Here is a 16,828-nt window from a genome sequence, read left to right on the forward strand (position 1 = left end):
TCTCGCTCGGCCCCCTTCCTGAAAATCCCAGCCTTGCACTTTCGGGCCCACAGTACCGGAATAAACAAGAAGAAGGATGTCATTAAAAACTACCGTTTTTTCGTGATCATTAGGGCATCGGTGGTCGATCAAGGAGGGGCGATCTTCGCCAAACGAAATAGAACCAAGGGTCACTTTGCTAGGGAAATCTTTTCTATCTTTTTTATTTTTCTCGTCGAGCATTTCACCGTTTCTCATCCGAGAACCTCTGCTCTGGATTTAACAACTATGGCGTTTTATCTCTTTTCGGTCCTTTTTTTCCGCCTTAAAAGCTGTAATAAATTTCTTTCCCCCAGGTTAGGGGAGGGTTACCACAAAGCGTTGTGAGGTTTCATCGGCAGGTTACGCTCGATCTTGGTTCGGCTATCTACATCTACATTCATGTTACGCAACAAAGCCAAACCAAACAGACGAACGAGAGGAGAATCCGGAGAAAGGAATTCGAGCTACTATTAGCGAGGTAGGGTTGTCAAGCGGAGTCGGCACACACGGGAATGGATGCATAATCTGGTGGACGAGACAACGCATTGGCGGTGGGTTTCAACGGTGGCTGAGTTTTCCAACGACTCAGGATTTTTTTTATTTATCTGCTTTACCAAATCAGGCACAAAGACCTGCGGCGCATCGAAACTCAACAAACCCGAGGGCCAGGGTTGGGAAATACCACATTTTACAATTGCATACTGCCATAGGGAGTGGGAGATACCAGATTCTTGCATCATAAAAAGGTTACTAGACCTTCCGGAGGTGCAAACCAGGCGGAGTTTTATGTAGTTATTCATCGAATCACATCTTTTGTATTTGGAAACAGTTATTCCATCTGTCCTGTCTTTTTACAAGACAAACATAGTGGTCCTTTTTCGGCGGTAGCGTAGTCTTCTAAAATTTTTATAATATCTGTTTTCGTCGTTGGAGTGACAGCCTCGACAATGCCGTGCTCACAGTGTTTAAGCTTGTCTCAGTTGATTCAATATAAAACGGACTGTCAAAACCTGTCAGCGAGCATTATTGCAGTAGCTATCCGCATCTTCTACACAAAGAGCCAATTATTCCGGAGACATTTGGTAAGATGACCTCTGTTCTTCAGGGGGCCGGAGTACACTCCAACGGCCTACATTGTCACCACCTGCAAGCCCCGGGCGGGTGGGATGTATAGTGCGGTGCCTCACTTCCGCCACGAGGTCATCCAGCATGTACTAAATGTATCGTTAATCACGATAACCTCTGGGTTATCAGAGCGGTCTGTGAGGTGGCCATCGTTTATTCATAGCAAGGGAACATACTTACAAATGCCTCACTAACTGGAGGATAAGGACCACGCCCAGCGCCAAGAAGTAATATCTTCTCGTTAATAATGGCCCCTCTTCTTATTAGTTAAAAGTGGTCGATTCGGGACGTAATTCTCATCGCGCGTCTTGTGTGAAATCTCTCCTATCAGTCCGGGCCCCTTGCCAGTTTGTGCTGCATATAGCTCTTTTGGGACGCCATGCTGCAGGTGGGCAAATAAGGTGATCCAGACCATCGATCCTTAACCAGTCACCGGGTTCAACGCCTGGGAAAAGAGCCCTACGAATTACTCACCGCTAACAATTTCCTATGCAAAACAGGCGTTCTACGCTCGTCCCTCCGAGCCTGTTGGGAACTCACAATCAGCCACAACGTACCGAATCTCTCATATATTGTTTATATTAGATATAGACGGGGGTCTGGGCTATATTTCCCGAAACAGCGGATGATCGCCGTAAGCAGCTTCAGACGAACGCTCGGGGCTTGTAATCAAAGTGATAGATCTGGTTTATTACGAGCACGGCCACGGTTCCGGGATTTTTTGTTTACGACGCAGAGGACACCCGATCGTGGGAGGCATTGCAGGAGCTTGACAGGTCGACAGTGTTAGCCGCATAGCCCGCTTGTCATTTCCCAGCAACGGGATATGACCCGGTTGGGGGTGATTGACACTGTTTCACATGCATGAAGGCGGGGTAAGAAACGAAGCTTTTGTCGTTGAGAAGCTAGGTATCGTCGATGTCAAATGAGACCGGCCAACGTGACTTAGATCCCATTCAAAGCATCTTTAAGGCTCCAGAGGCCGCTACCGAACTCTCACTGCTGCTTCTCCGGGGAGGCGACGCAGTTATGACGAATACAACGGCCGCTAACAACATTTGAAGAGCGGTGTGGTGTGGGCGTTTAGTAAAGTGCGGCTTTATCCGCCATGTAGCGTAGAGACGAATAGGATGTTGTCCCCTGCCTGGATTTCGTAAGCCTCCTCGCCCTCTAGCTCCCAGTCGGCATCGTTGATCAAGACAAGGATACCAGGCCGCCTGTATCTACCGTATTAGCACGCTTACTATGCACCCTGATGGATAGAGTGTGCATTATACACGATTGTCCCCGGACAAAAACGGGAGGGACTCTGCAAAAGCTTAACATGGTCGGGTAGAATAGGGCACGACGGGGTGGAGCAGGAACATACAGATGATCTTCGAGCACGAAGAGCTCTTTCCGGGTGTCTTTCATAGTATTCTCGCACAGATAATCGATCAGGCCAGCGATCGTTATCGGCTTGCCCTCCTTATTAGTAGCTGGTATAGACAGCGAATGCCGGCGCTGATCTGAAAATAGCATCTCAAGGCCACCTCTAGACCATGGTTAGAAAAAGACTTTGCAGGACTAGATCTTTGTCACATTGCACATTGCCCATTCGTAGAAAAGAATCTAGACTTGGCTTCAGGGACGAGGGGGGAGCCACTTACGTGAACTCGACCACGATCGACAACTTGGGGATTTCGACTTCGGCTGAAGTCATTTCTGTTGTGATAGACATTTCGGCAAATTACCGTCGGACGATGAAAAAGGTAATCGGACGTTGTTTTAGTATAGACTAAGTGTAAGCATCTGCAAAACCAAACTGCACCTAAATACGGGAGTCTCCGTTCAACCCAATCCTGACTTTATGATGGTCGAGACGCACGTAGACTCCGAGTTGCATTTATGTATAATTGTGCTAGCTCTGCAATGCACGTATTGGGTTATGAAATAAAAGATCCCTATTCATGTAAGACGACTACAACCCTCGGCTACTCGCGGCCCGAACGTAGTAGCGGCGATGAGGTCATTGCACATTATGTAAGCTACCGAATTTGATATCAAAGATTACCTAATAACAAATTTCATCATGGAAAAGTTTAGTCGTAAGATACATGTCTTGATATATCAACTTAGCCCTAGAATATGACCGGTGTTATTTCAAGTATACCTTCATGACACAAAATCATGCGGGCCTTTCTCCCGCCTCCGTCGAGACCATCGCCGGTCTTTCCGCCGGTTCCATAGCGACACTCGTTGTCCACCCGCTGGATATAGTCAAGACCCGGATGCAAAGTGAGATGCCCCTATGTTCTAAGGTGTAAGGGAGCCGCCGCACGGGATTTCAAAGTTGATCCTAGTAGTAATGCGGTTCTTACCGGCGCTATCTTGCACTTCCAACTCCCATCTCCCAAACTAACACATGCCCCCAGTCCACCAACGCGCAACCTCGCACCCGCTAACCACGCTCTCCTTAATCCGGACGCTAACCCAGACGCCCCACCCCATCGCCTCTCTGTACCGGGGCCTGGCGCCGAACCTGCTCGGCAATGCGTCCAGCTGGGCCTCCTTCTTCTTCTTCAAGGCGTGGACGGAGCGGGCCCTCCTCTCGCTCAAACCTTCCGCCCCGACCGCGGCGGCGGCGGACGGCTCCCCCTCTGCCCCCGCCGCCTCCCTCTCGGCGCGGGACTACTTCCTCGCCTCGGGCGCCGCCGGCGTCGTCACCCAGGTCCTGACGAATCCTCTCTGGGTCCTGAAGACGCGCATGCTGTCCTCCGACCGCGGCTCCGCCGGCGCGTACCCGGACCTGCGCTCCGGCGCCGCGCGCCTGTTCCGCGACGAGGGGTGGCGCGGCTTCTACCGGGGGCTGGGCATCAGCTTGTTCGGCGTCGCCCACGGCGCCGTGCAGTTCGCCGTGTACGACCCGTTGAAGCGTCTATATTTCTCGCGCCGGGCGACCTCCTCCTCCTCCTCAGCCTCAGCCTCTCATCGAAGTTCCCGCCGTCGCTCCGATGTTGAATCTTCCCGGGACCAGCAGCAGCGGATAAGCAACGAAGCGACCCTCGTGCTCTCCAGCGTCGCGAAGCTGGTTGCCGGCGCCGTCACGTATCCGTACCAGGTGATCCGGAGCCGGCTGCAGAACTACGACGCCGACGCACGCTTCGGGCGGGGCATCCGGGGCGTTGTGGGGAGGACGTGGAGGGAGGAAGGGTGGCGGGGCTTTTACCGCGGCATCATACCTGGCGTCGTGAGGGTCTTGCCCGCGACCTGGGTCACCTTCTTGGTGTACGAGAATATGAAGTTTTACCTACCGCGGTGGACGGGCTAGGCGGGTTTTGTGGTTGTGCGATGCCGCCAGTTTTGTTCTCTTCCTATTTAAAAGTCATGGTTATGCCTAGGTAGTCTAAGATATCCACCCTAGCCTTCTTTATTACTTGTATCATAATATAGCTCTAGCTAGAAGCTGTACAGCTGTAAGTCAGTCCCTCCTGAAGTTTCTCTCATAACCAATAATGAATGAAAACATCATTTACCACGATAAAATAGTAGCAACTTGGACATTCACTAAACACGTATCATCAGTCGGCCCAATGTGAATCAATTACCTAGTCTATTTTATACAAGGCCATTAAAGAACGGCTGAGAAATCCTTTTGGTACCTCAGCATCGAGCTCAAATATCATTTTTTTTCTGCTAACGCCGATTTCACGAGACCCTTTAACCCGCATATCTTACATGTTGTTCACGAAGCGGTTTTGTTCTCGAGCAAGAACGTCTCCTCGATGGCAGATCTGCGTCTGAACACTCTGAGCCATCTCGCACCCCAGCGCTTCACGAGATCCTCCCCACCTTCGGATACCACGGGGTCCATCATCTGGTCCTTGGTACCTTGCGCCCAGCTGACCAAGGCATCCTCCATGTTCTTGAATAGTTCACGCATGCCGGCCACTTCCTCTTCAGCGCTATGGCTTGTGCCGCTGCTCACGACCTGTCTTAAACGGCTGGTGACTTTGACTACGGTATTAAACACTAGTTCAAACACCCAAGTTTTACTGAGAGCTTGACCATATGGGCCCGCACGATCGCTAACTAGTGCCCACTCGATGACTGCACCAGGCGTAATGATTGAATAGTTGAGCAACTTCTCAATGATAGTAATGGCGACGCCTGGGTGAGCAGACCAGTAGGCTACAACGGCTGTGATGATTTGTGCTCTGGCCGCCTCGGAGGCCGCTCCAGCATCAAGAAGTCTGTCTTTAGTGCGCTCGATACAAGCAAGTACGTGAGAGAGTGATTTTGAGCCTACCCAGCAAACCGCCGTCATGAAGACATCGGTGCTAGAGACAAACGCGTCGACCGACTGATCAAGAGCGGCAGAGTGGATACGGTCAATGATAGGCTGAATCTCTTCATCTGGAGCCTTGCGCTTGAGAAGAGCGGCAATCTCCCTGCCTTCCGCGGCAAATGGCGTACCTGGGTTTTTGGTTAGCTATCTGTCTGTTAGACCAAGGGCTTTCGACTCACGATCATCGTTGTACTTGAATTCTGGTGTATCTTGCTCCTTTTCAGGACCGATGAGGGCTTGGTAAGGCTCGGGGAGAGTTCCTTTAATTCGCTGGGCGAAACTGAGGCGAATCTCTTTATCTAAAGCACCGAGAATAAATGACTTGCGCGGATCCATGTCGGGGAGGTTGACATCGTCCACCCACTCTATCCACTTCCACATGAAACCGAAGTTGCTAAGATGGTGCGTGAACCAGTCTAGGAATCGGTAACATAGTTCCAAGTCCAAATGATGGGTATTCTGGTACGCATATCGAATAGCTCGGCCCAGACTGGGGGCGACAGCTGCGGGGGCAATCTTGCATGCCTCGGTAAGGACGGAGTGATAATAAACAAGCTTGTGTTCAGGTGTTGGAAGTGCGAACAATTGCGAAAAGACAGCATCGACGGCGACATCTTCCGGCTTCCATGTTGAGCGGTCTCCTTCCACATCTCTGAGGCGGTCAAATGGCGTGGCGCGCTTGACGAACGTACCGGGAGCAAAATAACAGTCCACGTCGATGAGGAAGCGTGCCGTAACACCACGGTTGAAGTCTAAGATGTTAATGGTATCGAGGAGTCCGTCTCGAATCAACGAAGACGCGATACTGCTGACCGGAGGAACAGATTCAATCTCTTGGTTAAGATAAACCGAGAAGTAAATCTCAGGAAACAATGGGCGAGGACCTGCGACGACCTTCTCCGGGATCGATATAGTCGGCAAGGCATGCTTCTGTGCGTTGTCAAGCTTCTCCTGTTGTTCGACCTCCTCAGGGGGCATCTGCCACGGCCTCGGCAGGCAAGAAAGCTCCCAGCCATTCAGTGCCTCATTCTGGAGCTGCTTCTGTAAAAGGCCAATGAGACTCATGTTTGCGGTCGGACTCTCTGTTCCCTCCTCGGCATGATATGGGTCGATTAACACCTGTAGCGCGTGAGGTTCGGAAGCGATGACATCCGTCTTATCCATAAGGTCAGCCGCCTTTTGTTGCCACTGAGTAGGTGCCGCCGCCATGATATATGGAATGGTGAGAAGGATGGTCTTGACAAGCTCTGTCCCAATTGTCTATAAACGTGTCAATAAGCCAGCGATAGTCGGTGAACAATAGGTGTATGCTTACATCATCAGAGCTTGCAGTCTGGAGGTCTCCAGCTCGGCTAAAGAGCTCCTCAAGAAGTGGGAATAAGCCATCGCCTTCTAAACAACTTTGTAGGCACGCCAAAAACTTCAGGTACAATTTCACATCGCGCCATTCGCCCACTTTGATCTTCTCCTCCGTCGCAACGGCAACCCGGGCAAGAAGGTCGCTTAGGATATCGGGCTTAAGGGTGTTAATGACGAGCACGACAGCTGCTACGAATGGAGTCTTGAGAGGCTGCTCTATGAGCATTTGCGGTACTAGTTCTAGGAAGCTTGTTCGGAGCTCCTGATCCTCGTAGTTGTTAGCAACGACATGGGCGATGGATTGAACTTCCTCATGCCAGCGTCGCAAAGGAGATTCAGCTAGGCCGAGGAGTTGCTTGCGTATGCGAACGGGGAGCGGCGCGTCGTATCGTCGACGTTGTGATCGGCGGTCGAAGTCATCGTCGTCTAATGAATATGTTAGCATGGACTCTCCTAAATAGCAGCGTGAGGCTGGATGCGACGACACCCATCTTCTATTTTCTTACCTCTGTAACGCCTTTTGCGGTTATTATAACCGCCAGCGGATTGTCTGCGATCGTTATCTGCCATCTTGTGTTGATGGAGAAATCCAATCTCAATGGATGATAGATTTCATAGAAATCGTACTCAAAGTTATATAAGTTAGTATGTAGTTCTTGAGCTGATGTCGTTTAAGTGGTCGTGACCGAACACGCAACGCGCAAAAAGAAAGCACGGACCTTCGAGCCTTCCCTATCTTATCGTGATTCAAACTTAAGTGGGTACCTTCTACGTATTACATTAGGTACCTAGGTAGCTGTATGTGCCTACCTAGTAGGTAGTACCTAGGTACCTATCTACATAAACCCACCATAGCTGCTTAAGATTTAAAATCAAATCAACGCATTTGGCCTAAAGTTGCGATGACTAGGTACCTGTTGAGAGAAGTCTCATTTGCCCTGTCATCTTTGCATGGTATATACCTCCTGCAACCACTTTTGGTCAGTATCTACGCAAGCAATCACAAGGCACAGCAAAAAGGCTCATTGCCATATCTGTTCCATCCTCAAGATGTTGCTTTGCCTAGGTATCATTACTAGGAGGCACGTGTTACTAAACAGATATTGGGGGAAAAAGGAAAATAAAATTTGGCAAGCCTTGCGCCTATTATTTGTTGCGGTCGTGACGAATTTCCAGGGCATCACAGTCATTAATACATTCCTACGCGTCAAATATCATCTGAAGGGGGAAAGAAGTAAGGTGTTGACATCCGATCTTTCTCTTAGGCCAAGTAGCAAGGTCTTTCATCACTGTGTGCTGTAATCGCGGCAGTCCTCTTTTCCTTGACGTCTCAGTAGAAAACCCGGTCCTCCGTTTTAGTTACCATCTTCCCACACGTCTTGACGCACGTCAGGGTCCGTCTTTCGAGGGAAGAAATGAAAAAGAAATCTTTTAGAAGTCATGCCGAGTTTCCATAAACTTGTCCCGTTCCTAATACCCATTGCTGCGTGGACGGCAAAGCCAGCCGGTTTCAACATCATAACCCATCTTTCGCCCAACTGCCGGTTCACTGCCACTCCGCACACCCGCTACTCATAGAATAACATATACGCCATTGTGCCTCCCTACCTTTAAAATCTGTAGGGAATATCTCGGAGGCCACGTACGGGGGAACCAGCCTCCTTGTGGTCAACCCACCACAAGGATAAAGCGAGTTATCGAACAACACAAATAAAAGCAAATGCCATCTCGGTCATGCATAGGAGAAGTCTAAGAACGCCTGGTGCGTGCCATCTTCCAGTCAGTACTCCTGGATATTGAAGCAGTCGTCCCTTGCTACCACAATCGAGAAACCAGAACCGTGTAAGTATGGATTCTCGAAAACGTCTGCGACACCTCGGAAACTCCCATAGCACGCCAAATTTATGGAGAACCCAGCCCTCTCAAATTGTACATTGGATTGTCCTTTAATTCCACTATGCTTTGCGCTAAAAGAGCACGCCGAGGCCGTCGAGAAATCGCCATTTCCAGTTCGGGGGGAGGGGTTCTACTGAACGTCGACCCAATAAGTTCAAGCCATTTACAGGCTCAGCCAGTGAGTGAATGCTGCAGCGAAATCCCGGGCGATAATGCATACATACGTGAAACGAGAGCGTAAGCGGAGACCGATCTTCAGTCCAGCTTAGCCATCATTTCTTGTTTCGTCATTGGTGTGAAATTATCTATATCGAGACCACGGTTCGCTAAGACGGGTTTCACATGGGAAGGAACCAACTTGTGGTTTAGCTGTGGTGCAATGGATAATTCTGAGCAAGCCCTATGGTCAGCAGCGATATAAGAATAGAGAAAGAAGGGGGGCGGAACTCACCGTGTCTTGAGAAGTCGAATAGATTTGGTAAATCCCTTAATTGTCCGCTCGAGTGCCGGGAATCCGGCAGCTTCGTGCTAGGGTCGCGAAGCTCGTCGAAGAAAGAATGCACCATAGCATCAATGGCACCAAGACGTTCCGTAGGCGTATATTCCAGCAACCTTGCTATCAAATCCAGAGCGTTCGCATCTGCCTTACGGAACACCTTACTGAACGGATGAGGCTTGATTTGAGGGAATTTATGCTCCATGTAGTTCGGATTCATAGTGCGAATTTGCTCGCGAGTTGGAGTTCCCAACACCTTAATGATCTCTACCAATTGATCGATACCGGACTCTCCCGGGAAAAGGGGTTGACCTAGCATTAATTCCGCCATGACGCAGCCAGTCGACCAGACGTCTACGTATCGCATAAGTCAACATTAATCAAGTATTGGAAGGAACTGGTACTGACCGATTTTGGTAGTGTAATTGGTAGCACCGAAGATGAGTTCGGGTGCTCTGTAGTACCTAGAGCAAATGTACGAAACGTTTGGCTCATTCTCCACCAAGATCTTTGCGCTTCCGAAATCGCATAACTTGAGCACACCGGTGTTCGGGTCTAGCAGGAGATTCTGCGGCTTGATGTCGCGGTGACAGATTCCTTGCGAATGGATGTATGCCAGGGCTCGGAAGAGTTGATAGATATAGAGCTTCACCTCAAGGGTTGGCATGGTCGACTTCATCTTGTTGAAGAATCGCGAGGCTCGATAGACAGTCTCAGGTACGAACTCTTGCACCAAGTTTAGATAGACTTCATCCTTCTACTCACACATTTTGTCAGCGATTTCACTGGTTGAAAAGCCAACATGTCTACTTACCCGCTCTCCGTTAGAGTAATAGAAAGCTTTCAACTGTACGATGTTGGGGTGTCTAACGATACGCATAATCTGAAGCTCACGATTCTGTGTCCAACGATTAGCAAAATGAACATATGATATACCCCACAATTCGACAGCAGTACTAACCTTGAATCGCTTGTCTTGCAGCACACGCTTGATGGCAGCGTCTTCTCCCGACGGCGAAAGCTTCGTCTGGAAGACAACGCCAAAAGACCCATTTCCAACGATTTTACACTGGGTATATTGCAAATCCCTCGTTTCTCCGGTTACTCCATCTTGGACCTTCTCACGAATGACCTCTATATCATGTTTTAGTGCCGTTCACCACACACATCATACATTGCCGTAAGAAGTGAGGAAGGGGATTGTTGTAGCTTACCTCCCATGCGGAGAGTATTGAAAGCCGCTGTTGGGCGGTTTTGCGCCATGTTGGACGAATCGGTGTCGGTCGCAAAATGGTACAATTTAGGGCGTCACTCGAGCCGTCAGCAAGAGTAGACGGGAGGTGGTTGACGCGCGGTTTGGGACGCCGTGTTGGGCGACAAATCAATAGGCAATTGGGTCGGACTGGGTCTCGATCGCAATTGACAGGTGACGAGGTGGTGGGTCAATACTGTGCTGGCTCGAGTGTAGTACGAGAAGAGGCGACGCTGAATTGAAGTGCCGGTCGGGCCAGTACGGATACGGGCGGGTTCGAAATAAAAGAAGAGTGTGTAAATGGGTGTTAGACTGGCAGACGAGAAAATCGTCTGGTTGCGAGCATAGACAAAAATTTCCTAAGATTTCAACTATTCAGGATCTATGTAAAGTCTCAAGAATGGAAGGGGTCTAGTATCGCGAGAGGGCGGAGAGGTTATGTAGGTAGGGATTTCTGGCGGGGTTGCAAGTGGTCGAATGACGGAACGTGACTTGAAAGAAACTTTTAGGTGTCCACTGCAGCGAAGTATACCTAGTAGTAATAGTAGGTCAAGCTACCTCAGGTACTTCCAAATAAGAATAGGACTAGACAGGCTTGTGGTAAGGAAAAAAAAGGGAAAGGTGGTCGGGGGGGTAGGTGAGTTTTAGATGTTTGTACGTTGTTGGTAGGAAGTCAGTAGGGTTAAGGTAAGGCAATGCATTGATCTCGGACACTGAACGTGGCGGGAGAGAGTGAGTGGTATGTGCTAGGCTAGCAGCAGTAGCAGCAGCACTTGGTAGCCTGTCCTGTCTCTGCCTGTATACCGGGCAAGAAGTGGACTCACCTTGTGGGATGGTGACCCTCTCTCTGGGCCTTCGGGAAAGGACTCGACTACCCCAGGTACGTGTTAACGATGACTTCTGCCGCACTAGAATTAGTTGGTCGTAAGAAATACGAGTGCATAGGCGCGGCGGCGTCAAATTGAAGATGACGGAGGGGAAACTAGCTGATTGCAAAAAGGACGACAACAAGCAGGGCAAAAGAGACTTACACGTTTGGTAAGTGGCGATGAGTTTGCGCGGGAAGCCGTTCAGTGTTGGGAAGGGGAAAAGAAATACGTAGAGAGAGAGGTAATGTATGGTGGCAGTCTGGTAGTAAAGGTGGTAAAAAGTGATAAAGTGTGGTAGGTAAAGGTAGATAGAAGGTGGTGAATGTGGGAAGATGGTAAGGTTGTGTTTGAATGGTCCAGAAGCAAGAGGAGGGGTCAAAAACTGGAGGGAAGGTATGCAAGTACCTAAGTATCGTCGTATCGTAAGAGGGACACACCTGGGCGCATCGACCGGCCGCAGTCGGTTGTGGGCTAGGTACCTTGGTACAGCCGTACCTTCCCTAACTACCTACAGAACTACAGAAGTATGTATGGTAGGTACATTGGTCAAATGGAGAGCCGTAGGTACCTGACGTAACTACCTCATGTACCTAGTAAACTACACGCGCATTCCATATTTGATGGATCCTCTACGTAGGTATATATAGGATATATATATTGCACCTTCTATTAGCTTAGTGATATTTTAATTGCTAGGATTGATGGAAGGTGCGAAATAAAAAGAAAAGAGAGAAGAAAAAAGTTTCGGGTCAGGTCACTCCAAATACGGCTTTGGCTTCGAGCTTCGAGATACTATAGAAGTAGACACACAGCCCCGACGAATCAACGAGCTCATACAGAATGATGAACGTTATTAGTCTATGTAGGTACCCTACGATTAGGCGGCCTAGCTTCATCCTAAGGAGAAACCATTGCTACCTGACAGGTCGATTGTAGAGACATACATATATAGATATGTAGGCAGGTAAGTACATCGAAATTGATTGTTAGGATTCGGATGTTGTAGCTAATAAGCTATCTATAGTAGTACTACCACCAGACTTACAGGTTTGGCGTACTTGACATAATCACTTTTTCGCAACAACCTCACGAGAAAGAAAAAGAGAAGTGTTTAATAAGCACAGCTATGGGGTGTGAAGATTTCAAATCTTTGGTTGAGGCTTTCAACTCCCTCGTTTATTGTTGAGAAGACACTTAGTACACACCTGCCCCTTCTCAACTTGCCAGGGTACGTGCTGCTGTATGTGTATGTGTGTATGTATGCACAGCACGGATTCTCCTGTAATAGCCTCGAAAACCATTGCTCGTCGAGGGAATAAACTGCAGGCGCTTTCCGAATTAGCATATCTCAAATGCTGACCGGTTGTATTTTGACTTGCTTTGCAAGTTGATACGAGCGATGTAGAGGATGAGTTCGGATTTATACATACCCCTCTGTTCCGCGACAGTTACTGTTGGCATTACTCCTTCCAGGAAGTTGCTTTGTCTTCGAGGCTTCGAATAACATCTGGCAGATGACAAATAGGAGTAAAGAAAGAACGGATGACTGCTTCACAGAGTTTTTTACACATCAAAGCCTGGGGAGACTCTCGTCTTCTTGTTACTAGAGTACTTGCAATTTAGCTACAGGTGCTGTACATTTCATACCAGACATCATTCATTCTTGGCAAGACTTACACCAGTGTGTGCGTATGCAAAGACAAGGGGTCCGAAAAATTGGGGCTTGCTCATGTGGTCTGTTCAGACTTAAGACGGACAGTTAGGGCGCTAAAGAAGACTCGGCAACCGAAGTCAAGTTCGAAAAATTGAATGGGAAGCAGATGTCGAATCTGCAGGGTCAAAGACGGAGCTCCCTTACTGGTTCCTCGACGAGCCAGCTGCGTCTTATTAATTTTTTTTCGACGGGCTCTAGAATACTATATGTATCTACGTACACTTTACGGACACATATGTGGCTACTTGAGAGGGACCGGCGATCTGGATATCTGGCGGTATTTTATCACATGGTGTTACTAGTTTCTTCTCTATGTCCACCTACGCATGTAGAAACAACAATAATGCGGACCCGCAATGGCTAGGTACCTAGGTAAGTAGGTATCGATGTAGGTAGGTAGGTGGTCGTTAAGTATGACGATGACGATACCTGCGAATCACGACTGAGAGTTATGCTATACGCATCTCACGTTTGCGCTCTTCGACGTGTATAACCTCAATGGATACGCATGTAGGTAAAGTATGTACCTAGCCTCTATCTTGGTTATCAATGCCTTGTCCTGTGTTATGTGTCATCGAGCTCAGTCATCGTTGATCATTAAATAACCGCCGACGTGGCACACAAAAACCATTCATCCGTGTAACTCGACCGTGGTTTTACATGATGATGGGAGTTTTAGAATTGCAATGTTTTGTGAGCAAGACTCGGAAATATATCAAGCACTTGACCTATTCCGAATGTACGAAAGTAGCCCCTTACCAACCCTACCAACAGTCAGGATGAGGTAGGCATTTGCATACATGCCTCTTTCTGCGAAGATTCCCCCGCCTCACAACCCCTCGTCCCTTTTTTTTTTCTGGGATCTCCCACAAAATCCTTGGTTTCCCAGCTTCTGTATTCCTAGTGCCCCGCACTTGGGGTGCTTCCACACAGACATGCCAACCCCGTGCCCTACTTATCCACATGTACCTTGCCTAGTTTAGATAGACCTTCAAAGGATAGATCAGAAAAGAAAAGAAAAACAAGAGCAGGAATCAAATATAGGTCCAATTCACATTTTACGACGGAATTGGCATATCTGTTTATAATTCCCAATCTATCAGGCCGGATCTCGAAGTGAATTGACTTTCACTTGAGCCGGCACGAAGCCATCTTCCTGCAAGCAGTATCAACTTACATATGAACAAGGCCGTTGGATGAACCAGCGAATCCCTGTCCACAGCCCAATACATCATGAGACTTTTTGCTGCGAGACAACGTCAGAACCCAGAAGCTCTTTTCTGCTTTTATTAGTGCCGGCCAATTGATCCGTCCGCTCCACCTGCATCGTCCTGTTGGCAATCCACGGACCATCGTTCACCATTAAAGCTTACCTACCCACGTATCCCGGGCTCTATAGTGATCCAAGCTCCTCTCGCCGATGGTCAATGTAAGATGAACAATTGGTCATAGCATAACAGCGATGAGATGGGTGGTTCGAAGTCGGATTCGGATGCATTCGTCCTCGAGAGTTCAAGACCCCTTTTTTTCGATAGCGCTGTCAGGAACAAGACCAGCCAACCCCATGAACTGGTCGAACTGGTCTGCAACGCACATGTCGCACTTAGCAGCAGTACGTATGTACATACATATGTCCATATTGATGTGCTAGTGGAGAACTGCGCATGCAAGAAGACACACGAACAAAACGCGGATTCATTCGACGGCCGGGGTGGACTCCTTGCTCTGGATACCCTTACAAAGAGAGGTCATGAGACCTTCAATTTGTACACGCTAGCCACAAACTTTGGAAAGTTAACTTGGACGGAACGCCGCTCCGTCTCCTGCTCCGTCTTCCTGGAGCCAGCCGACGAGTCAATCAACAATCGGCGTCATAGGTGCCATAGGTATTCCACTACCTAACATTAGTTAGACCCGTCTAGTCCCCTTGTTCTCCTAGGAGGCTTAGGGGGGATGGGGGGCTTGGAAGAAAGAAAAATCCCAACGAGTCCGATCTGCCATGTACATACATACCTAAGCCATACCTAACCTTCTATGTCACACACCCCGAACCCAGCTGCAAGTCACCAAGTGCCATTTTCGTCCAGTGGCAAAAAGAATTGCATGGTTCGGAGAGCAAATTGGTGTTCGAAAAAGAGCATTTCTTGACCAGCATTCAAATATGCTCTCGTAAATATGAATGAAGCCCTATGCCAAGCGGCTTCGGGCATTTGAAAACGCTTGCAAGCCCAACTCCGATGTGGAAAACTGAGGCGAATTGGGCCGTGACAGCTGCACGATCTATCTACCGCCCGAGGGCTAGATCTGCCTATCGATGACATCGTCATTATGATGAATCTGGCTCCAAGGTTCTTGTTCCTATCCAAAGCACATTACATGATTACTACCAATGGATTTGATTATACCTCCGGTACCCTTCAAAATGAAACTTCCATAATGGACCAATATGGATTGAATCCGAATGCAATGGCTTCCACATATGTAGTACGCCACCGTTTTCAACGCTACCACCACTCTTTTATGACTGATCACAGACGTCCTGCAAAAATCCAATAAGATTCAATGGTTCTGGAGCCTCCGACGTTGGATAGTTGGACTTTTACAAAAATAAACACACCACGTGAACACGCCGGCCGCCGTAAAACGATAGTGCCAAGACCGAGCTTAAGTGCTTGACCCCTATTTTGGGACGATGTACCTGATAGGATCTGGCAAAGCTGGCGGCATCCACAGAGGAATTTCAGCCGGGGGGAATGAACACATGGTCCTGTGCGCGGGTCGCTCCTCTTTGGCGCCGCATCGAGGCTTATTGGGAAGATCATGCAATCCTTGGGTCTTGGATCTGCCGTTCGGGGCGATCTAAGCAACATGTGACTGACTCTTACGGAATGTACGGCTCCATCTAATAACTACCTACGAGCAGTCCGAAGAACGGTACCGGAGTAAATGCGTCGTGTCTCGTGACACAAAGGACGTAGTAATCCCACCGACAGGATTCGGAACCTTTGACGGCTTTAATGAGAGCAATCAAACTTTCTCTGCTATTTTTACTCCGTCATGCATTGTGAACCTCATTATACCTCATTATTTTGCTATCAACATCGCCGTGTTGTCCTAGGCCGGAAATGAACGCTGCTCGGATAATTTTCCATGGGCGAAATAAAGAGGCTGAGGGCCCATATACATTCATTCAGCTCGATGCATCATTAGTCATCTGGCTCGGTTGAAATTGTGTTGGAAACTCCTTGATCATGAACGATCGAATCAAAGCGCCCTGCCACAGTCATAGCCAGGGACGGATTTCTCGCGGATAGTCGCAGTTGTCGACCCTCGAGTGTGCTTTTGTCTTGATTTTGAACAAGTAGTCGAGCATTGACAGCCTGATCTCAGTCGAGATTATGAGCGACAACATGTCCAAACAACGGCATATTCATCGAAAGCCGACGTGGACCTCAACTACTCGTTGGCATATATTGCAGGCGAATTGGTGGATACAATAGTGTAAGTGGAGTTTTGATCATGTTCTGCGGGCATATCGAATATATTTGTCAGGTTTCAAACCCAACGTCTACCCAGGTACCGGGCAGACAGGAATTGTCGAATCGGAAGAGACCAACTCATATGACCATGGATTTTTTCGGGTATGACAATGATCTCAATCTAGGCCTAGTAATACCTAGATGTAAGACGAAATTGTTGAGGCGGCTATCCACATACACATACTGCGGTATGACAATCGTATATTCGGGAACAGCGCACGAGGAAAATG

At 48.6% G+C, this 16,828-nt stretch overlaps 4 protein-coding genes across 4 annotated transcripts; 1 reads left to right on the top strand and 3 right to left on the bottom strand.

Annotated features, from left to right (window-relative positions):
• Positions 1-2,245: 2,245 nt before the first annotated feature.
• On the bottom strand, positions 2,246-2,866 carry F4807DRAFT_455311 (ubiquitin related modifier 1; the record flags this gene model as incomplete). The annotated part of the gene is made up of 3 exons (XM_048000697.1): positions 2,246-2,363; positions 2,516-2,680; positions 2,796-2,866. 3 exons carry the CDS (start codon positions 2,864-2,866, stop codon positions 2,246-2,248), a joined length of 354 nt encoding a protein of 117 aa, XP_047859379.1.
• Positions 2,867-3,218: 352 nt separating this feature from the next.
• On the top strand, positions 3,219-4,680 carry F4807DRAFT_404792 (mitochondrial carrier). The gene is made up of 2 exons (XM_047996161.1): positions 3,219-3,423; positions 3,561-4,680. Exons 1-2 carry the CDS (start codon positions 3,303-3,305, stop codon positions 4,454-4,456), a joined length of 1,017 nt encoding a protein of 338 aa, XP_047859380.1. The 5' UTR covers positions 3,219-3,302; the 3' UTR covers positions 4,457-4,680.
• A 26-nt stretch (positions 4,681-4,706) lies between these two features.
• Positions 4,707-7,503, bottom strand: F4807DRAFT_10636 (MIF4G like-domain-containing protein). The gene is made up of 4 exons (XM_047992700.1): positions 7,339-7,503; positions 6,789-7,258; positions 5,653-6,733; positions 4,707-5,601 (listed from the first exon to the last, which is right to left on the bottom strand). The coding sequence occupies exons 1-4, from the start codon at positions 7,400-7,402 to the stop codon at positions 4,871-4,873; spliced, it is 2,346 nt and encodes a 781-aa protein (XP_047859381.1). The 5' UTR covers positions 7,403-7,503; the 3' UTR covers positions 4,707-4,870.
• A 1,473-nt stretch (positions 7,504-8,976) lies between these two features.
• Positions 8,977-10,788, bottom strand: F4807DRAFT_10682 (kinase-like domain-containing protein). The gene is made up of 6 exons (XM_047992710.1): positions 10,439-10,788; positions 10,186-10,358; positions 10,039-10,122; positions 9,633-9,981; positions 9,180-9,578; positions 8,977-9,117 (listed from the first exon to the last, which is right to left on the bottom strand). Exons 1-6 carry the CDS (start codon positions 10,485-10,487, stop codon positions 8,984-8,986), a joined length of 1,188 nt encoding a protein of 395 aa, XP_047859382.1. The 5' UTR covers positions 10,488-10,788; the 3' UTR covers positions 8,977-8,983.
• Positions 10,789-16,828: the final 6,040 nt, after the last annotated feature.

This window comes from Annulohypoxylon truncatum, assembly GCF_022578515.1.
Source record: "Annulohypoxylon truncatum strain CBS 140777 unplaced genomic scaffold F4807scaffold_1, whole genome shotgun sequence".
Taxonomy (NCBI): Eukaryota; Fungi; Ascomycota; class Sordariomycetes; order Xylariales; family Hypoxylaceae; genus Annulohypoxylon; species Annulohypoxylon truncatum.